The sequence below is a fragment of the Mauremys mutica genome, chromosome 1 (assembly GCF_020497125.1).
Source record: "Mauremys mutica isolate MM-2020 ecotype Southern chromosome 1, ASM2049712v1, whole genome shotgun sequence".
NCBI lineage: Eukaryota > Metazoa > Chordata > Testudines > Geoemydidae > Mauremys > Mauremys mutica.
The window spans coordinates 252,885,468-252,908,686 of record NC_059072.1 but is presented as its reverse complement, the minus strand read 5'-3'; the positions used below and the strand labels follow the sequence as shown (position 1 = coordinate 252,908,686).

Below are 23,219 nucleotides of genomic sequence, written 5' to 3'. Positions count from 1 at the left end.
CAGCCAGTCGCTCACACAAACAAGTTTGGTTACAATTTGCAGGAGGTAATGCTGCCCGCTTCTTGTTTATAATGTCATCTGAAAGTGAGAACAGGCGTTCGCATAACACTGTTATAGCCGGCGTTGCAAGATATTTAAGTGCCAGATGTGCTAGAGATGATGGGTTCTGCTCGATAACAATCCAAAGCAGTGCAGACCAACACGTTCATTTTCATTATCTGAGTCAAATACCACCAGCATTTTCTTTTATGGTGGTTCGGGTTCTGTAGTTTCCACATCAGAGTGTTGCTCTTTAAGACTTCTGAAAGGATGCTTCACACCTCATCCCTCTCAGATTTTGGAAGTCACTTCAGATTCTTAAACCTTGGGTTGGGTGCTGTAGCTATCTTTAGAAATATCACATTGATACCTTCTTTGGTTTTGTGAAATCTGCAGTGAAAGTGTTCTTAAAATAAACAACATGTGCTGGGTCATCATCTGAGATGCTATAACATGAAATATATGGCAGAATGCGGGTAAAACAGAGCAGGGGACATACAGTTATCCCCCAAGGAGTTCAGTCACAAATTTAATTAATGCATTATTTTTTTAACAAGCGTCATCAGTCATCAGCATGGAAACGTCCTCTGGAATGATGGCCAAAGCATGAAGGGGCATATGAATGTTTAGTATATCTGGCACATAAATACCTTGCAATGCCGGGTACAAAAGTGTAATTCAAATGCCTGTTCTCACTTTCTGGTGACATTGTAAATAAAAAGAGGGCAGTATTATCACCTGCAAATGTAAACAAACTTGTTTGTCTTAGCGATTGGCTGAACCAGAAGTAGGACTGAGTGGACTCTAAAGTTTTACATTGTTTTGTTTTTGAGTGCAGTTATGTAACAAACAAAATAACTAGATTTGTAAGTTGCACTTTCACAACAGAGATTGCACTACAGTACTTGAATGAGGTGAATTGAAAAATACTATTTTATCATTTTTACAGTGCAAATATTTGTAATAAAAAATAATATATACTTTGATTTCAGTTACAACACAGAATACAATATATATGAAAATGTAGAAAAACATCCAAAATATTTAATAAATTGATTGGTATTCTATTGTTTAACAGTGTGATTAAAACTGTGATTAATCGCAATTAATTTTTTTAATCGTGATTAATTTTTTTGAGTTAATCTCATGATTTAACTGTGATGAGTCGACAGCCCTACCGATTTCCTATATAAAATCAATATTGTTATATTTTATTATATTGGATCTCTTTCTAAAAAATGTATTTTAATCTGAGTTTATTTTCACATAACTCTCAACATGACGCTATGGTCTCATTAACTGCATGGTATTCAGCAAAAAGAATGAATGAAATATTGCATCCAATATGACTAACGCCATTGAGATTAGATTCCAATTGTAAGCAGAGTAATTAGGGACATACAGTAGACTTTACATGTACTGAAAAGATATATTTAAATTGAATTGTATGAATTTACATATGCTGACTTACAGCTCTCCATAGCAGTACAATATTCTGATGTAACATAAGTATAAAAGTAACTTATTAAGATTATACCAGTATTTTTTATTTTTCTTTAAGATAAAAATAAAAAAAGTGTTAAGAAACATACATTACAACAAGTAGGACCTAAAACTGTAACACCAAAGGTGTGGTTATCAAATTGCACTGTTCTTTCTAATATATGTCTAAGATTAATAGATAGTGGCTACATCCATATTTTATGCTATTAATCAGTCCAGTCATGCAAAGCCTTATTTCTAAGAATTAAAGGTAATAGAACGATTCACATGACTAAGGTTTGCAGGATTGGCCCCAAAATTTATAGGGTGCTTTGAAGACATAACTTGGTATATAATTAATAATATGCAGTGTACCAGTATTGTAATTATGCATGTTTGTGCAACAAGACAAGAAACACATTCTGCGTTGTCACATGCAAAGAAAAGGAACATCACAATCCACTCCAAAATGTGTTGTGCAAAAATCATTAAATATTACTCATATATCTATGACAATAAGAGTTTTGAAAGGTAGTTTCACCATCAAAAGACCAGGAAAATATTCTCTATTTTACAAGTAACTTGGGATGTCATAAGAGGAATGTCGCTCTGTTGGATATTAGATAGACAAGGTAGGTGGGTGAGGTGATATCTTTTATTGGACCAACTTCTCTAGGTGAAAGAGACACGCTTTTGAGTTTACACACAGCTCTTCTTCATGTCTGGGAAACATACTCAGAATGTTACAGTTAAATATAAGGTGGAACAGATTGTATAGCATAAGTGATTAACATGTATTTCAAGGGACCATTCAAGGTGAAGTGTCCCGTTAACTCCCCTGAGTCATATGGGGGAAAGGATGGGATGGAGGGGGAGGTTGTTAGTGAGTATAGATTGTTGTAATAAGCCATAAATCCAATGTCTTTATTCCAGCAATGATTTTTAGTGTCTAGCAAAGTTATGAATTTTAAGCTCCAAGGCTTGTCTTCTGAAAGTGTTGTGCAGGTTTCCTTTGAGGATGACAGCTGGTAGGCCCAATATAGCGTGATTGCTTTGTGAAGAGTGCTCACTTACAGATGATATGGTGTTTTCATCTTTTATCATTTTCCTGTGTGAGTTCATCTGAGAGCATAGTGATTGTCTGGTTTCACTCACGTAGTTGTTATTGGGGGCAATATATACTAACTAGTATGTCTCAAGCTGTTATTTTGTTGCCAGATTTTGTAAATTACCTAGAGAAGTGAAGGGTGATCCTGTTTTCTTTGAAGTATTATGGCAGTTTTGCCATTGATTTCAATGGTAGTAAGATCGGGCCCCCTTATGGTATGATTTCAACACATAAAATATTTTGCCTGTCTCCGAGCTATGCTGTAATTATTTATAGCTAATACCTAGGAGAAGAAAGTAGGTAAGCATGCATTTTCCAGAGTTTTTTTATGAAGTCATATTTTAAAGGTTGCAGCTGCATGATTTGTATTGTACTCTAGTTAACCATTAATATAAATAAACTGCCTTTTAAATGTCTATTTTAATGTTGTGCTTTGCAAAAGAATTAAATCACTAAAATAAAATCTGAATAAAATAGGTTTTACAAATTAGCATCACCTGGTATACATTGGTATATTACAATAAGAAGTTGTTGAAATGTCTGAAGTGCATAAAACGTATACCTTAATATAAACATTATTTCATAGCTTCTTAAAAAGCCTGAAAAGGGAGATGACCTGCCCAGTGAAACGAACAAGGAAAAAGGAGAAGAAGCTGATATTGAAGAAAGCAAATGGGAAAAATCACCTGGATCTGGGAGTATAAAATCCAAGCCATTGGAGGGCTCACCAAAGGAACTTAAGGAAAAGTAAGTAATGTTTATCTTATAAGGTTGCAACTTGGATCCTTGGATCTGAGATCTTAAGTGGTACTTAAGTGGTAAATTGTCCTTGTGCTGGTTCTCTACACAGGGATGGATTTTGCTCTGTGAATGTGGCCATCTACATCTTTTTCTCTCAGTTTTCCAATGTGTAAAATGGATGTAGTAACAACTTACCTCCATGAAAGGGGTATTGCAAGGCATAAGTAATGAATGTCTGTACAGTGCTTTTGAGATCCCTTGTTGAAAGGTGCTATGTAAGTGTGAAACATCATTGATAGTCCATTTCTAAAGTGTTCAAGTGCTTGTCAGTATTGCTGGAAAGTCCTAAAAGCTCCATCTTCACACAGCAGAATATTTTTAGTTCCACTGAAATGGATAGACAGGATGGTTTGCTTGTTATATAATAGCAATAATATTAATGACACAATAATATTCTCCACTTCATTTTGTTGCATAATCGTCTACAACTTCATGTCTTCCTATCATTTTAGTGCTATGAAACAATCACATATTCAACCTGAATAAGAGTTATGTGCATTCATTCAAAGGAGAATGTACTTCAAAACATCTTAGCAATTCACTGACAAATTTGCAATTTTGACTTCTTCATAGTTCTGAAATGAATGAGGGCATTCTACAGGGTAAACTGCAAACAATCTTTCATACCAGCTGTTAGATATTTTACTATTATAAAGATCTGCTTTTAAGCCTTCTGAAATATTTACATAGAAACTTAAGCTGAAATTAAAGATAGAGTGCAAATTCCTTTGATCCAATTTGAATCAAAGGAAAATGTAATGTTTGGCAGGACAAGCTAACCTCATGTCATTGTAACAATTTGACAGATATATTTATTATGTTTTTATCTGACAATGGGCATTTTTGTATTTATTTAATAGCTTTAGAAATATGTTTCTTCATGCACCATTCAACAGAAAGAATTAATATTTTGTGATTCCTCTTTAATGATGATTAACTTCCAACTTCTGCAAAAACCACAGAGGTCCTCCATGGCTAGTTCTGCAAATTCAGAGCTGCAGATGCTTGAACTCCAGCTACAACGTCTCTTGAGAATGGTCAGTGGATCTGTGACATTTCAGTGACCTCTCTCACCCCAATCTCTGCAGCAGCCCAGAAGGAGCGGCTGTGAAGATGGGCTTCACAGCATGTAGAGGGGATGAGCACCTTTTCCAGTGTTGTCAACTCTTGGTTTTTTTTTCATGAATGATGGGATTTCAGATGGGGGTGGAGCTTGTCTTATGATGATGCAAAAAGCTCCAGTCCCCTCACAAAATGCAGCTCTGCAGAAGCTCCCCTCTCTGCTTGCTGTTTTTGCAGGAGTGGAGAGGAGAGGAGTGAGCAAAAAGCTCAGCAGCCCATTGCAGCTCCACCACCTCCTCTCCCTTCCCCTACTGTAAGCAATGGGGATCTCATCCATGCTCCCCCTGCAACACCTAGCCTGGGAAGGGGCAGAGAAGGGTGAGGAGCCCCTGGAGCTGCCCCTCCAGCCTGGAAGGGGGAGAGGGGACCCTATGTCAGCCCCCACCCCAGGTCTGAAAGAAGGGGGTGAAGAACTTAAGAGGAGCAGAGGTGAGGCTGGTGGTGGGAGGGAAGTGAACTGGGAGAGGCTGAACTGATGGTGGAGGCTGGGGAGGTGTGATCTGGGGCTAGTTCTGAACTGATTGTGGAGGCTGGGGGACTGAACTGAGGGGGTGAGAACTGATGGGGGCTGACCTCGTGGGGGAGGGGCTGATGCAGGAACTGAACTATTGGGGGTTAGGGCTGGGTGAGGACAGAACTAATGAAAAGATTGGGGGACAGGATTAATTTCTGGGCAGGGGACTGGAAGGCGTAGGGGCCAAAATCACCTTACTGAAAAATTTGGGAGAATGAGCAACACCAAATGTCACATACACATACCAGGAATGGGTAGGGAAAGTTCAGCCATTAAAAGACAGACCAAAAAAACCACAATATAATCTTAAAAAAAAACAACCCAGGATTTTTTGAGGGGTCTGACTCATGATATTTTCATCTCTTGAGGTTGGCAATGCTGCATCTTTTACAAATATTTCCAGCATTTTGTGTTTCATTGCAAGCAGGTTACAGGGCAGGATTGACCCCCTAAAACAGACATATTGGTAAGGTTTATGTGCTAGGAGAGATCATTAAAATTTTACACTTCTGCAGTGCTTTTCAATGAAGGATCTCAGAGTGCTTTGGAAGCATGAAAAAATGAGTCCCAGAACATTCCTATGTAGGTAAGCTACTATTACATCTATTTTACAGATGGACAAACTGGAGCACAGAGTGCTTAAGGTAGTGAATCAGCAGAGTGAGAATTAAATTCTAGAAGTCTTGACTCTCACTTCCCTGCTGTAGACTAATAACATATGTATTACTCTGTCCCACATGGGGGTCTTCTAAAGTTTTCTATCAAGCAGTATGCAGGGAAGTGCAAATGTAACGTTACCACTTGTATTTTTAGGGAGATAGAGATGCCGAGCAAGAAATGTTCTTGTAATGGCAAATAGAAAAGTAAAGAGAATTTGTTCAATGACTATAAAATACAAATGTTGAACTAACTAGCTTAAGAAATGCTACATTTAACATCTACATGTATTAATACCTAGCTCTTATGTAGCACTTTTCATCCATTGATCTCAAAGCTTTTACAAAGTAGGTAAAGATCATTATCCTTGTTTTATAGATGGGGAAACAAAGGCTCAGAGAGATGAAAGTTATTTGCTTCAGGCTACTCAGCAGAAATAGAACTCCCAGTCTCGTGCTCTATCAACAAGGCCCTTCATTTTTTGTTTTTACCAATTTTTATTGAAAAATCCTCTGGTTTCACTAAAGCTATTATTTATTTTTTTTACCAATTTTCACCTGAATTTTGTACCACTCAAGTACATTAAAATACTGACCGTTAAGAAAATCCAATACTTTACATTAGGTAGATGTGTTTATGTTAATAATAAATTAATCTAAATGCGAGGGTGTCTATTAAAGTAAGGCAGTGTAGTGAACAATACACACACTCATGTATGTGCACGCATATGTCCATACTCTAGTCCTAAAAAAGGAAGTGCTGGAACTCCCTACATCTGACTCCCTGCTTTGGAAGAAGAGCTGGTGGCTCAGTAACCTGGGAAGCCATCTCTTTTTCGGAAGTAGGAGCCAGATCAGAAGTACTCTTATTTTTCTCTTTTTTTTTTTCGGTCTTCCCATCCCCGAATATTAACCCTGATATTTACCCAGAAAACTGTGCTCAGATTTTTTGCACTAATTTTCACCTGTTTTGTAAATTTTTGCAATAAACACTGATAAATTCCTGGGAAATTTTAAACAAAATAAACACCAAAAATGAAGGGCCTTGTCTATCAAGTAGGCCACTCTGCCTCCTTATCATTATCTTTGGCTAAAGGTTTCAGATACCTGGTGCAATCCTCTAAGGTGCCGAGCATCTCTTGAGAGATAATAAGAAACTTCCCTTCATGCTGCTTAGTGGGAATTGAGGGCCCTCAGCAGCTCTCAGTAGATACTCAGCACCTTTCAGGATTAAATCTGTTATTTGAGAATACGGCTTGTATGTGTTAATCCTTTGGCAGAGCAACATAACATTTACAACAGACCCTTTATGTGTGCCAGGGCATTGATTTAGTGCTTCAGGTGTAACGCAGCATTCTTAAGACTGTACCTTTTTCTTTCTGAGTGCTTTTTAAATTGTGATGAATGGTGCTGTTTACCAAGTAATTGGCTATGATCTACTTAAATTGGATTGAGGATCGCAATTGAACTGTTATTTGTAGACCGAAAAAGCAGTAATGCGTTATGACCAAAGATGGATCTAAGAGTTTGATTGCCTATTACAGATCACTTTTTAAACTACGGGAACAATAGCTTCTTCTTTGAGTGCTTGCTCTTGTCCATTCCATACTAGGTCTGTGTGCTCGTCACATGGACTGATGCCGGAAGTTTTTCTCTCAGCAGTATCTGTAGGGGACCAGCTCTGGCGCCTTCTGGAGTGGCGCCTGCATGGTGCGGTATAAGGGGCGCTGCCGGCTCCCCCCACCCTCAGTTCCTTCTGCCACCAGTGATGGTGCTGGAATGTCTGCTGCTTTGGCCAGCACTGTTTTGTTCTCTGTTCTTGTGAACTTAGAAAACCTGTAATATAGTTGTATATAGTTAGTAGTTTATCAGTTACCCTTAGTAGTATTCTTAGTTCTAAACGGGACTCAGCCAGGGGACGGGGCATGTCCCGGTCCCCAGGCTTTAAGCCCTGCGATCACTGCAAACAGCCTATGCTCATCAGCGATCCACATACCAGCTGCCTAAGGTGCGTAGACGAAGAGCACATAAGTGACAAGTGCCATATCTGCAGGTCCTTTAAACTTAGGACGAAGAATGAGCATGATATCCTTCTAAGAGCACTCCTAATGGAGTCGGCACTCACTCCAGCACCAGAGCAGCAGTCCAACTCCACACCAAGCACCACAGCCTCCATGTGCAGTGCTCTGCTGGCGCTGTCCACAAGTCAGCACCGGTCCTCCTCCATGACTCCAGTCAAGAAGCCAAAAAAGACTCTGAGGGGAAGATCTCCTACCTCCCGTAAGGAAAAGGAGAGGGCTGGGGGCGAGCCACGACCCGTGCCAGGCAGCTCAATGCCCCCTTCAGGAAGTCAGGCTCCAGCTCAAGTCGAGCAGTGCAGCCCATTTAATACTTTGCCTGCGGCTCTGGATAGCAGTGCAGACCCGGATAGCTTCAGGTGCCCGAAGCCCTTCATGCAGCTCAGGAGATCCTGACTCTCCCAGTGCCACCCACACCGGCTCCAGTGGTACCCTGGTCTCAGGGAAAACCTGCATTGGGACCTCTGCATGTGTTCCCACCTCAGCGGCACCATTCCTCATCTAGAGGGACGTCCCACCATCACTCGCCTGCCTGAAGCTGTCGCACCTCAGAACTGGAGAGACAGGCTCAGCGAAGCCTTCTTCGGACTCCGCACAGGGGGCACCGATCGAGGGACTTGAGGCATACCTCGCCGACAGATTGGCACAGACCCTGTGAGGCACGTGCCACCCGACAAGAACTCCCAGGCACAGAGGCTGGCACCATGGTACCCGTGGAACCCTTGGGGGTTCACCCAACCTTCCCAGGCTGCCCGATCAGCGTTGTGAGCCTCAGAAAGGCCAGCGGCCTGGGTTTCCCATCCCCCTCTGGTGCTCGAGGCTTCGGGGGGTAAGACCCCACAGGTCCAGGAGGACCCAGGGGAGCAAGCTGTTGGATCACCAATGGACGTAGTGGTTCCCGTGGCACTGGCATCGTCCTTGTTGTCATTAGTTCTGCATGGTTTCCATGGCCTCCATTATCCCCTCCCTGGATCCGGGAGACTGGTATGCCACCCTTGACTTGAAGGACGCATACTTCCACATAGCGATCTTTCAAGGACACATACACTTCCTCTGGTTTACGGTGGGGCCCCACCACTACCAGTTTGCGGTTCTCCCATTCGGCCTGGCGACAGCATCAGGGGTGTTTACCAAATGCATGTCGGTGGCAGCGGCTTACCTCAGGTGCCAGGGTATCCAGATCTACCAGTACCTCGACGACTGGCTCGTCAAGGACAGCCCCAGGTCTCAAGTCCAAAGGGATGTTGTAGTGCTTCAAGCCACGTACCATTCCCTGAGCCTACTGGTAAACAACAAAAGTTGATGTTAGTGCTGGTGCAGAGGATAGAGTTCATTGGTGCAGTCCTCGACTCATTCCTGCCGCTGGCCAAGTGGATGAGGTTTTCCCGCTGGGTGTCCGAACGTGGCATCTCTCCCTCATGTTCTTCCATACAGGCTGTCCTGGAGTACCTGCTCCATTTGAGGAACCAGGGCCTGGCGCACTCTTCCATTAGAGTGCATCTTGCGGCCATCTCCACTTTTCACCCACCGATCCAATGACAGACGGTGTTCTCCCATGACATGACGGTCAGATTCTTGAGAGGGCTCAAGAGACTTTTCCCGCAGGTATAGGCTCTTTTCCTGCAATGGGATCTTAACTTGGTCCTCTCTAGGCTCACTGGCCTGCCTTTTGAGTTGCTGGGTTCCTGCTCCTTTTCCCACCTGTCATGGAAGGTTGTGTTCCTAGTGGCAGTGACATCTGCGAGACGGGTCTCTGAGATTAAAGCCTTGACCTCAGAACTACTGTACACGGTCTTCTACAAAGACAAAGTTCCGCTGCAGCCCCTCCTGGCCTTCCTGCCGAAGATGGTATCCACCTTCCATATGAACCAGGACATCTTCCTCCCGGTGTTCTGTCCCAAACCGCACAAGACCAATGAACAGAGGCGTCTTCACGCGCTGGATGTCCAAAGGGCCTTGGCTTTTTACTTAGAATGTACTAAGCCTTTCCGTAAATCAGCTCAGCTCTTCATCGCTACAACAGATAGGATGAAGGGCCTTCCAGTGTCCTCACAGAGGATTTCCAATTGGATTACCTCATGCATAAGGGCTTTTTATGGGTTCTGCTGCCACCGATTGTCAGAGCTCACTCATCGAGAGCTCAGGCATCTTCGGTGGCCTTCCTGGCGCACATCCCTATCCAGGACATCTGTAGAGCCGCAACGTGGTCCTCTGTTCATATATTCACAGCTCAGTATGCCATCACTCAGCAGGCCAGGGACTATGATGGGTTTGGCAGAGCTGTGTTGCGATCTACACGTCCGTGAACTCCTACCTGCCTCTGTTGGCACTGCTTGGGATTCACCTAATATGGAATGGACATGAGCAAGCACTCAAAGAAGAAAAGACAGTTACTTTCTCCATAACTGATGATCTTTGAGATGTGTAGCTCATGTCCACTCCAAAACCTGCCCTCCTTCCCCACTGTTGGAGTTTCCAGCAAGAAGGAACTAAGGGTGGAGGGAGCCGGTGGCGCCACTTATACAGTGCCATGCAGGTGCCACTCCAGAGGGTGCCAGAGCTGGTCCAGTACGGATACTGCTAAGGGAAAAACTTCCAGCACCGGTGCATGTGGCGAGCACACACACCTAATGTGGAATGGACATGAGCAACACATCTCGAAGAATACAAGTTATGGAAAAGGTAACTGTCTTTTTCCCCTATAAATGAAAACCTCAACATGCACGCGCACATACATACATATTGTTTAAAACTGGGTTAAAACCTCTTAAACTGATGATTGTAACAGGCACCCTTCAATCAACATAAATGTAAGAAACAATAGTGGACTCCAAGACAAAGGTATGCCCAAGCCCACTCAGGAATTCGAATGAGGTTGGGTGGAGAGAGCGAGAAAGTCAGCTGGAACACACAGCTAGGAGCACGGCCCTGGAAAAGGCCTAGAGAGAGAGAGATTTTGGAGTGGGGTGGTACTGGCTGAAGGAATTTTTGATGCTATGAGCAAAGACATTGTCTCCTGTTGTTTGGTTCCTCCTGTGTTAGGGAAACATAACTTTGTAAATAAACAATATTGCATGAAAAGTACCAGGCTCCATCTTCCATTTCTCTTCCCAACTGCAACAATGCACCAGGCCCTGAACTTTGACTAGCTGCTCATAAGTCTCCTCCCACTTTATTTCCTCTAATTTTCTGCTTTCTCCTTCCCTGATAGCCCAACCTCTTCCTCCTCTCCTTCTCTCTAGCTTTTTAACTATTTTATTGTTATCTCACCCTTACCTAACCATTCCTTACAATGGATTCTTTACAAAGCTACCCCAGCCACTACTGAGCTTGAATTTGCTGTCCCCGTCAGCTGCCATCCTCTGAGCCATCTTTAGGCAAATCCACCCTGCCAACTTCATTCCTGCAGCACTTCTAATTGGAGGCTTTCTCTGTGCTTGGTAACGGGCAGAGTAGGAAGCAGGGTGCCAAGCAGATTCTGCAGGAGCTAACCTAAAAATATTCTTCCATCTTATGGTAAGGGTCATGCAAATTGAGTGTTCTCCCAAACTTTGTTGGGAGTTCAGGCCCTTCATGGAGTCAGTGCCTGCAGTTACATGTTTACATTTAAAAGCTGAAAAGATAGAGGAAAGCAAAATGGGCATGGCTAGTCAAACCCTGGACAGCTAAAGTAAAACTTCCTGGTAATATACATATTTAGAAGTATATGCCACTGTTTTAATATTTCTGTAATTGTGAAAGGTTCTGGTATGACTCAGTGAGAGCTGCCATTTTCTTTCCACTCTGGAAGTGTAATATGCTGTTACAGGGCAGTCCTGCGAACTGCTGAGCAACCTCAATTAACATTGACTTTCTATTGCTGGTACTCAGCAATTTGCAGGTGTGGCTCCCCCCGTTTTTTAATAAAGGAAGTGCCAATCAGCAGATAACTACATGGCAGAGGCTGAAGTCTTTCATTGTTCCATGACTTACAAGGAAAAAATGGTGTGGAAAACAGAAGAATTATTCATATTCAACAAACAAAGTTAATGAACAAACAGGTGCTAATAAACAATAATAAAAAAGTGACAAATCTCCAGACCCTTTCATCCATTTTGTCTGCTGATTAGCATTTCCTTTGTCACAAGCTAAAATGCCAGAGGCTGGCAAAATTATATGTTCCTGTTTCAATTTGAATTACTTACTTTTTATTTCATATAATAAAAGTTTGAAATAACTACTATCTATTTACTCTTTTTTAATAATCCAATGACATTATTCTGCAATCTTTTCTATAATTTACTGTTTTATTTTATGAGGGAGCTAGCTGATTACTGAACAAGAGCAATGAGATGAATAAAAGTGCAGAGAACTGTATCATCTTAACAGCAAAATGTTCCAAACAGTTTATTTATAATATAAATTACTTAGTACATAATATAAATTAAGTACCATGTTGTGAAAAGATAATGTTTTTTCACCTAAATAAAAATGCAGTGGTGGGCTACATCATCTAGGCACACAATTGTAAGCGAAGGCTGGAACAGCAGCATTAACTCTGGCTTGTTTAATACCTTCCATCTGTTGCAAGGGCTGTGAATAATTTCTGTTAAATGGAGCCATAAAATTAAGGCCTTGAGCTTGCAAGTTACTTTATGCCATTAGTGCTCCCACTGAAGTCTGTGAGATTACTCACATGCTTAAGTCTTTGCAGGATCAGGCTCTTACGGCCTGATTGTGTAACCTTTACTTATGTGTATCATTACCATCAAGAGCATTATTTATGTGATGATTTCAAATATAAGTAAGGGTTGCAGGATGATCTTCAAAGCAGTTCTGAAGTAAATCTGATTTTCTTTTCAAGCCAGTGGAAAAATGTTCTGCTTCCAATTGAACTGAATGCACAATGGGGAGCTGAATTTATGATGTACAAAACCTGTAGCAATATTGCAATGCATCTCTTTTTTAAATTAAAAATATTGCCTGATTGGGGGCCTGATCTAAAGCCTGTTGAAGTCAGTGGGAGTCTTTTTGTTGGCTTCAGTGGCCTTTGAATCAAGTCCTGTGAGCAAAGATTTTGTCTAAGTTAATTGTTCGGGTTTTTTCCTTCTTTAAACACACATAGGTCACAAAATGATAGTGATAAAGAGCAAATGGATTTGGAGAGAAGATTTCGAGAAAAAGACCTTGAAAGACAAAGATATCGGTTGGATGATGGCAGAAAGCATAGAGCTCACTATGAATTTGACAAGTTTGTGAGAAGGAATGAAGAAGAGCTGAAATGGGGGAAAGGATACAGCCAAGACAGAGGGAAGAAAGGGAACCACAACTACAGCTTCACTGTGGAGGCCGTAGACAAACTGGGTAAAGAGGACAAGTGTGATGACATGGCATCCAAAAAGGAGCGCATAAGAAATAAGGTTCTTTTATTCATTTAGGATAATCTTTCATTAGTAAAATATACCTCAAGGCCACAGGTTTTACCTTTGCAATCTCAGCATAAAGATGCTTTTTTTCAAGAAAAGCAATTCTTTATTTGATTTTCAGTAAAACCCAGATTTCTGTATTTTTAAAAATAACAGTTAAAATGATTTAAGGCGATAGGATTTGTCTTCTCTGGTCATATATACATACAATATTTGGAATCTTCTTTAGAATGTTAGTCTTGGAAGCCTAGCATTTTTTTTGAGTGTTTTAAAAATTATATCACGGGTGCACTATAATAGATAGGGCCCTACCAAATTCACAGCCATGAAAAATGCATTAAGGACCGTGAAATCTGGTCTCCCTCCGTTAAACTGGTCTTTTGTGTGCTTTTACTCTATACTATACAGATTTCACGGGGGAGACAAGCATTTCTCAAATTGGGGGTCCTGACCCAAAAGGGAGTTGCAGAGCGGTTGCAAGGTTATTTCAGAGGGGTCACGGTATTGCCACCCATACTTCTGCGCTGCCTTCAGAGCTGGGTGGTCAGAGAGCAGTGGCTGTTGGTTGGGCGCCCAGCTCTGAAGGCAGCACCCTGCCAGCAGCAGTGCAAAAGTAAGAGGGGCAATACTACCGGTATACCATGCCATCCTTACTCCTGCTCTGCTGCCTTCAGAGGTGGGCGGCCAGAGAATGGCGGCTGCTTACAGAGGGCACAGTGCTGCAGGCAGCAGTGCAGAAGTTATGGTGGCAATACCATACCATGCCTTCCTTACTTCTGCGCTGCTGCTGGCAGCAGCTCTGCTTTCAGAGCTGGGCTTCTGGCCAGCAGCCGCCGCTCTCCAGCTGCCCAGCTTTGAAGGCAGCGCTGCCACCAGCAGCAGCGCAGAAGTAAAGATAGAAGTATTGCAGCACCCCCTACATACAATAACCTTGTGACCCCCACACAACTCCTTTTTGGGTCAGGACCCCTACAATTACACCTGAAATTTCAGATTTAAATAGCTGAAATCATTACATTTACGATTTTTAAATCCCTATGACCGTGAAATTGACCAAAATGGACCGTGAATTAGGTAGAGCCCTAATAATAGAGTTTGAAAACTTTGGCTCATTATCCTTTTAAAAGTGAATTTATTCTAAGCAGAATCTTTACTAGTCAGGCAGGTATCAGAGGGGTAGCCGTGTTAGTCTGGTTCTGTAGAAGCAGCAAAGAATCCTGTGGCACCTTATAGACTAACAGACGTTTTGCAGCATGAGCTTTCGTGGGTGAATGCCCACTTGCATCCGAAGAAGTGGGCATAAGGTGCCACAGGATTCTTTGCTGCTAGTCAGGCAGATTACTAGCTAGCTTACAGTTATTCAGTTTTTAAAGTAAAAGTGAATAAATAAACAATTTATCCAGAAATGAGCATATTTAGAAATCTTCAATACAGAAGATAGGAAGGTAGATCTTGGAATCTTCATCCATTCTGCCCTCAGGTAAAGGTTCTCCCTGGCTGAGGGAAAATCACCCCATTGAGAAGTGCCAAATCCAGGGAAATAACCTGTTCAAAAACCAGCCACAATTGGGCAGCTTCTTGAATGGGAACTACATGCAGAAAACCATTTTCCTATCTTCACCTTGAAACCTGTGGATTCCCTTTCTGAGGGCTTGGGGCTTTGTGATTTCAGAGGATGTGTCATAGCGTTTCCAAGAGATGTCTGCTATTGGTGGCCTCATCCTCTCCCCATTCTAATCATGTAAGTTTTTCATTCAAGATGGTTGACACTGTCTTGTATGGAATCCCCCTCTGTAATGTGCACCTCTTCTGAAGGGGGTTTTCAAACCAGGCACAGGCAAGGTCCCCATGACAGTGTGCCTCCTGAGGGAGCTGTGCTTTTGCTAGAGATAGGACAGGCAAGGAGTAGCCATGCTCTTTTTTCTCTGCCACCTCTAGCAGCTGTCTGAATCTCTGTCTAAAAATATTAAAAAATATTAAATTGATTTAAACCATTTTATAAAAAATTAAACGTCCAGTTGAGCTTACACTGTTTATGCCAAGTTTCAGTCTGATGAACATAGAAACTGTGATGGATAAAGAGGGTCTGTGATATATAAAAGCTGACTGATCCTTTATTATAATGGTTCTGGTGGGTTCTATGTTCATTGTTCATCACAGGGTTTAGGACTGCATGACTGGTGTTGATTGGCTGGATGTGATGAAGAGAGATAAGTAGCATGCTGATGTGGCTGCTTATAGCACCAGAAAACACTTCCTACAACAATTTGTTCTTAAACCTCCTAAATAAAAATCTGGTATATAATCTAAAGAAATGGAAAATAAAGGGAAAGCAGGGTTAAACAAGGCTGAAGTTCAAGCAAAGAAGGGGGAAGAGAAGAGCTGATAATGAAGGCTGTATCAGTGAAGGGGAAAAAATAATGAAGGAAAAAAACAAGACCAAAGGGACTGAAAATTGTGAGGGACAGATGAAAGGAAATAAGGATTGAGATGGAACAAAATTCAGTGCTCTGCAGTTTTCTTAAAATGGGCTATTCCATGCCATTTTCTGGACTAAACCCTACACTTTAAAACAGATGTCAAATATGATCTCTCCATAGCATCAAAGTCTAATGTTTGTGATAGTTAAAATAAATAGCCTCGTTAGGCAGAGGCTTTTAAACAGTAATCATTCACAATATTTTATTGTCCTAGAAAGTCTTTAGCCTATCTATCTATCTATCTATCTATCTACCCAAGAATTATCAGCATTCTCCTTTTTGGGAGTTTGAGGTGCTTTTTTTCTTATAAACTTGCTGCTATTTGATATTCAGATCAGCAAGTTTTTGATGATTTTAGTCACTATGCCTATACAGTTAGCCATTCTTCCTTTGTACTCATTTTGTTTCCTGATTCACATTGGGTGGTATCCATTCTACCCATACAGAACATGAATATCTTCTGTATGAATATGGAATGCCAAATTTAATTTGCAGTTCACTGTTCTAATTTTATCAAGCACTGGTTGTCCTGGTTTCCCACTGATTAGTATTATTTTATTATATTTGTATTTATTATCTGACATTCTTGTATAGAGCCATAAGTGTGCGTGGCACCAGTTATTGACCTTCCCAGCTTATACTATAGATTGTATCAAAATTTACCACAGAATTCTCTTGGCCTGTGTTATAACATTCTGTTAGATCAGGGATCAGCAACATTTGGCACATGGCCTGCCAGGGTAAGCCCTCTGGCAGGCCGGGCCGGTTTGTTTACTTGCCGTGTCTGCAGGTTCGGCCGATCGCAGCTCCCACTGGCTGCGGTTCGCCGCTCCAGATCAATGTGGGCTGCGGGAAGCGGTGGCCAGCACATCCCTCGGCCCACTCCACTTCCCGCAGCCCCCATTGGCCTGGAGTGGCGAACCACGGCCAGTGGGAGCTGCGATCGGCCGAACCTGCGGATGCGGCAGGTAAACAAACTGGCCCAGCCCGCCAGGCCATGTGCAAACATTGCCAATCCTTGTGTTAGATAATATTTTTGCTCACAGTTTAAATTAAATGTAATATAATCATCCTGTTTTACAGCTGTTTTATTTTACTCAAAATTCTTGGCTCCCAAGAAGAGTGTTATAAAAGACGTGGATAATAAATGCAAAATCTGTTTTCATTACACTCCATCTTTTTCCTAGTTCTCATTAAATACAAAATGATTTAACCCAAAATGCACTATCCAAATAAACTCAGGTTAGTCACTTTAAGGCCTTGTCTACAGTACAGAGATTTGTCGACAAAAGTCACGTCGACACTTAAAAAGCTCTATAATAAAAATCAGTATTTCATGTTCACACTTGCTCCCTCTGTCATCAGAGCACGTCCACAGTTGGGGCACTATCATCGACAGTGTGAGCAATGCATTGTGAGTACCTATCCCACAATCCAGCTCGACACCTTCTGTCGCTAGGTCTTGTGGGAAGGTGGAGCAGATCGCTGCACATTTTGGGACTGGGCGAAATGTCCCATGATGCATTGTTTTCTGTCCCAGCATTCCATGGGCTTCTGGTTTTCTTTCATGGCATTTTTCAATGGCCCTTGTTTGCTGTGCACCCCGGCTTCTTTGTGAGAAGGGATGGATCCCGCACTGCTCTCCTATGCTCTGATAACTGTCATTAAGACATTGCAGATGGTAGTGCAGTTAATCACAAAGTTCCTAACTGAAGAAGACTCCCAGTTGCCAGACGTGCTGTGTGATATGAATAGGAGCAACTTTAGATTGCTTTTGACATTCACAAAACAGCTGCAGATGGTGGGACATCGCTTTTGGGCTTAGGAAACAAGCACTGAATGACGAGCGGTGGCTACCGAATTTTCGGATGCATAAATCCACCTTCCTGGAACTGTGTGCGGAGCTTGCCCAGCACTATGGCACAAGGACACCAAAATGAGAGCTGCCCTATCGGTAGAGAAGTGCGTGGCAATCACTCTGTAGAAGCTGGCAACTCCAGACTGCTACTGATCGGTCACGAATCAATTTGGAGTCAGGAAGTCGACTGTTGGGGCTGCAATAATGCAAGTGTGCAGGGCAGTTAATCACATCCTGCTATGAAGGACCGTGACTCTGGAAAATGTGTGTGAAATAGTGGACAGCTTTGCAGAAATGGGTTTCCCTAACAGTGGAGGGGCAATAGATGGCACACATATTCGATTTTGGCACCAGACCACCTTGTGACAGAGTACATCAATAGGAAGGGGTAATTCTCCATGGTGTTGCAGGCACTTCTAGATCACCATGGGCATTTCACTGACATCAACATGATGTCCAGGAAGGTGCATGACGCTTGTATAGAAAGTTACAAGTGGGGACTTTCTTTCCAGACCAGAAGATTATAGTGGGGGATGTTGAAATGTCCATAGTGATCCTGGGAGATCTGTCATACCCCTTACAGCCATGGCTCATGAAACCTTAAACGGGAAACCCGAACAGCAGTAAGGAGTGATTCAACAGGCTGGGTAGATGCCAGATGACAGTGAAATGTGCCTTTGGCAGATTAAAGGCATGCTGGCAATGCCTTTATGGCAGGTTAGACCTCAGTGAGGATAATATTCCCATGGTCATAGCCTCGTGTTGTACATTGCCTAATCTTTGTGAAGGTAAGAGTGAAAGGTTTGCTTGGGTGGAGTATTGAGGCAGACTGCTTGGCTGCTGATTTTGAGCAGCCAGATATCTGGGTTATCAGAGGGGCCAGGAGGGGAACAATTTGAATCAGGGAGGCTTTGAGGCAAAACTTTGAAAATGAGAACCAGTAATGTATATCTCTGTGATTGGTGCTGCAATGTTACATTATATGTAGTTTTCCTAGGAAGCAATGGTGAAATTTGGGACCGTACATTCCAGTAAGCAAATGATTAAAATGCCTGTGTATGTATTGGTAGAGCCTGCTATTTCAATTTGTAGGAAACAGATAAAGATGTCAAGTATCGGGGTAGCCATGTTAGTCTGTATCCACAAAAACAACAAGGAGTCCGGTGGCACCTTAAAGACTAAAGATGAGCAACCATTCAAATACTTTGCTTTTATTGCACAAGAAACAAAACACACACACAAAGACACTTGGTGGGAAAGGAGGCACCAGGTAAGGGCAGACTTTCAGAGCTGTGTGTAGGTCCAGCTATCATTTTGAAAGTTGTCCGAGGGGGTGGAGTGAAGGGGAAACAGAGAAGTCCCAGAAAGCAGAAAGGAGTGTGCGGGCGGAGTTGCGGGGGGCACAGAAAAGAGCTCTGAATTGTACTGCAGGGGAGGGCGGGCATGCATCTGCTCAGTCTGCAGCATTATTAAAGACTTCAGCATCTATGTTTGCTCATCCATTACTTTAATCATCCGCTCAGTAGAATCCTTAACCAAACTCCTGATTTTCTTTTCTGTCCTGCCTTTCGGCTTCCCTCCACTCCTTGCACTCCCTTTTCTCTGCATTGGAGAAGTGCTGTACCTCCTGGAACATGTCTTCTTTGCGCCATCTTGGGCACTTTCTTATCTGGCAGAGATGCTCGGCCGGTGTTTGTGGGGTATTCCTCAAGGCCACATCTGCTGAAGCACAAGGAACAATGCACAGAAGTATGATTGTTAAGTTCACGCACAGTATTGAAACATTTCAGTAAAATACACCTCTGGTAACATAACAATCACTTTCTCACTGACCCTTGGCAAGCACACATCTTGGTGAACACTCAAAACATGGTGAGTGTTGGCTGGGGGGAGGGGCGCTCTACATGGGGAAAAGAACACTCTGTAAGGATTGCAGTGCAGCCAACTAGGGAAAAAATTCTAAAATTCTCCCATACTTTCCCACAGGCCGGGGTCATTGTGGTAGATAGCTCACTGCTGAGGGTAAGCAGGGAAGCGAGGGTACATCTACTACATGCTTGTGGCTTCCACCATGGTCCTTATGCCGCTTGCCTGCGTGCCGCTTTGGTCGCTGAACAAGTGATTGCTGAATGGCTTAGGAAAGTTCCCTACAGTGGAGGAAGGAACAAAGCAGCTCTGCCAAGGAACCTTCAGCAGAGGATTGCCGAGTACCTCCAGGAAACTTTCCTAGAAATCTCTCTGGAGGATTGCTGTGAGATCTCAGCGTACATCAACACCCTGTTCTGCCGTACTGATTAGTTGCACAGGGAAGTGTCCAGAACACAGAAACACAGCCAGCCTTGTACATTTCTATACCCTGAACTCACCTCTGCATTACGCAAACCACAGCCATTTACCAGGCATCTCCTCTCCTGCTTCTTGCTCGCTGGAGAGCAACTGCTGAAACTGGCTAGACACCTCTGACGTGGTGAACAGTTCCTGGCTGCCCGCCCCACTAGGAGACGCTGCCGGGAGCTCCACATTGTCATCTGACTCCACCTCATCATGAGTGACTTCATTGTCCGGGTTAGGTCCTCTTTCCACCACCTCCAGGCCCACCGAAGTATCCACAGGGCTCTTGGTGATGGAGGTGGGATAACGAGAATAGCATCCAGCTCCTTAAGAACTGGCAGGACTTAGATGCAGCACTAGAGCGACGGTTTGCCTCCCTTGCCTTATGCCTGCCTCAGCTCCTTTATCTTCGCTCTGCACTGCAGCATGTCCCGATCATAGCCCTTTTCGCACAAGAAAAAAATCTCGAGAAATCTGCCCGTAGGTATCAAAATTCCTATGACTCAAGTGCAGCTGGAACTGCATAGCCTCCTCTCCCCATATACTAGGCAGCTCCAGCAGCTCCACAGTGGTCCAAGTGGGAGAGCATTTGCTGCGATAAGCCGCCATGGTCACCTGGGAAGATGCAATGAGACCTCTCCACACCAAGTAAACAGGAAATGGAATTTCAAAAATTCCTGGGGCATCTAAGGGGGAGGGGAGGATGGTTGTTTATTGACTGCAGGGCAGTGGAGTTCAAACTGCTGATCAGAGCAATCAGGATGGGTGTTGTGGGATACCTCCTGGAGGCCAATTAAAGCGATAAACTCAAGCATGGTGTCTACACTGTCACTTTGTCGACAAAATTTTGCAGGAAAAGACATGTCTCTGGTCGGGATGGTTTTATATTGTCGTCAAAACGGCATTTTTGCCCCCAAAAGTCACATTGCAGTGTGTATGCATTCACTATTTTGTCGACAAAAGCTGCCTTTTGTTGACATAACTCTGTAGTATAGACAAGGCCTAAATCTCACATATGTGAATAAATGATAGTTTTCTCCAAAAGTTAACCTTATGCACTTCTTTCTAGGATCGTCCAGCCATGCAGTTATACCAGCCAGGAGCTCGCATTCGAACACATACGGGATCTACAAGTAAGATCTATGACTGCAGTGGGAAGTCCTCTGAAGACGCCTGCGATAGAAAGTATGAGGTAGATAATTCAACTGGAGGTGGTTCTGAGAAGGGTGAAGAGGCAGAATAAACATTGGGGTAGAAAACTTGTGAAAAAAATGAATTTAAGATTTAATTTCTGCACAAAATATATCAGACCACTTCAGAATTCCATAGATTGGACCAACAAAACTATAATACATCTGTCTCTTTCTTTCTTTAAAATGAAGAAAATGGTGATCGGAGGCAGATAAAATATCACGTAAAAGAAATTCAGTTGCTTTTCTACAAAAAACAGAAGCAAGCACTGTTTGACTAGTTTAGTAGTGGTTCAGTATTTTAGTAAATTTACCTTTAGCTAGAAAACCTCTATTAGTTTTCAACTAGTATTTATATAAAACTTGTCAGAAAATATTTCACTTAGTCTAGCCTATTAAATTGAGAGAAATAAAGAAATGTATATTTGCATCAGTTTGAAATCTGAGGCACTTTAAATGTGTTCTGTGAATGGTATTAACTACATAGGACCCAATCCTGCGAACACCATCAGGCATAATGCTTACTACAGAGAGTAGTACTATTGAAGTCAAAGGGACTACACCCAGCAGAAGCACTGTCGCCAGTAGCGTTAACAGGATCAGGTCCATAGTTTGCAAACGTTTATTGGTATCTGTACCTCATTGTGTTTACATTGTTTTTCAATTAACTATAGTGTCAGGTAAGTGTGAATAAAAGCTATTATATGTTGTTATAAAATTGGTCTTTTTCTTAACCACTTTTGCCTTTTATGTTCTAATATATTCCTGTGTTTAAAACAGAAAAAGCTAACGCAAACCTCAGCACTTAAATACTGTCTCTAGTTTTACTAAAACTGCATTTTTATTTTTTGTTTGTTTGTTTTGGCATTGACTTTTTAAAAAGTGATTGTACAGTGATGACTTTTTATATGTTAAATGTTTCACATAAGTTGCATTTGCAGAATTTGGAACATGTATGATATATATGTTATAAAATATAATTTGTTTGAAAAAAACACACATAGCAGCTCCAAAATTTCATTTTGCAGACCTAGGCCAAATTCCACCCTCTGATGCATGCATATGGCTCCCAGTGTCTTCAGAGACAGCTACATGTCCATCCAAGGGCAAAATATGGCTCTTTGATAGTTGTCTTTTACGACTGATTCACTTTTCAGTTATCTGAAACCAAGATCTGCTTTGTCAGTGAAGTTTAATATTAAGATGTTTGTTTATTTTTGACATTCTACTTTGAACATTTTGTTAAGTGTAACATCTGATTGTTCTAAACTCAAAGAAAAATTCATTGTATTTTCCCAGACATTAAACATTAAATATAATAAAAAGTAAAAACATGTTGATGATGAACTGAGAAATGATCTTCCACAATTATTTTGCCTAGTACACCAAAGGTATTAAGAAAGATAGTATGCCACTTACTAGTATTAAAAGGCAGATTAAAAATATAATTGAAGAGTTTTAATATTAACTTTACATATAAGATGTTTTATATGCAAGAGGATTAACCATTTTTTACCAACTTAAACTACTTTGAAGTAAGACACTCTTAATATTAAATAAGTCTGTCATCACAGGATGGGCTGAGTTGGGCTCTATCCCACCTGTGCTGGGCTTGGGCTAGTGTTTGGGTCAGGATCATGTGACAGTATCTCAAGAGTGGAACTTCCTATTATGGGAGCCTATGTAGCATGAAGGGAGAGACTTGCAGGGAGCAGGAATGCTGGCTACAGTAGAGCCAGATCAGTGACAGAAAATGCTAGGCGGTTCTCTACAGTTTTGCTGGACTCTTTGTTAACTCTGAAAAGGATGAACTGTAATGACTTAGCCAGAGGGCTTATCACCTTGGTGACCCAATAGCTCTGGGTTGCTGGACTGTATGAGGGAGACAGTGAGTTGACCAGGGTAGGGAAACTGAGGCAAACGGGTGCCTGGAAGCCAAGGGAGGTAAAGTGATCTTGTCATAACTGTCCACCCACAGATTTACACCAAAATAAGGAGAGGTGTCAATTCAAACCAAATTAGTTATTTAGGTGCATCTTTATGTGTAGGTAAACCGCAAGTCTTTGTAGGATCAGGGCCCAAATGAGACCAAATATTTCCAGCCTCTTTGAATTATAGGAGGTAGTGACCAGAGCCCATCAGCCTAAAGGCCACC

At 42.2% G+C, this 23,219-nt stretch overlaps 1 protein-coding gene across 3 annotated transcripts in view; it reads left to right on the top strand.

The window, feature by feature from the left end:
- UPF3A (UPF3A regulator of nonsense mediated mRNA decay) overlaps window positions 1–22,389 on the top strand; it is a 50,989-nt gene extending 28,600 nt beyond the window's left edge. For 2 of the 3 annotated variants that reach the window (XM_045007160.1, XM_045007177.1), the window contains 3 exons: window positions 3,216–3,376; window positions 12,905–13,199; window positions 20,944–22,389. In XM_045007160.1, coding sequence (XP_044863095.1) covers window positions 3,216–3,376; window positions 12,905–13,199; window positions 20,944–21,117 — 630 coding nt within the window. In that variant the 3' untranslated portion in view covers window positions 21,118–22,389. The remainder of the gene's footprint in view (window positions 1–3,215; window positions 3,377–12,904; window positions 13,200–20,943) is intronic. The other variant, XM_045007169.1, reaches the window with a different exon arrangement.
- Window positions 22,390–23,219: the final 830 nt, after the last annotated feature.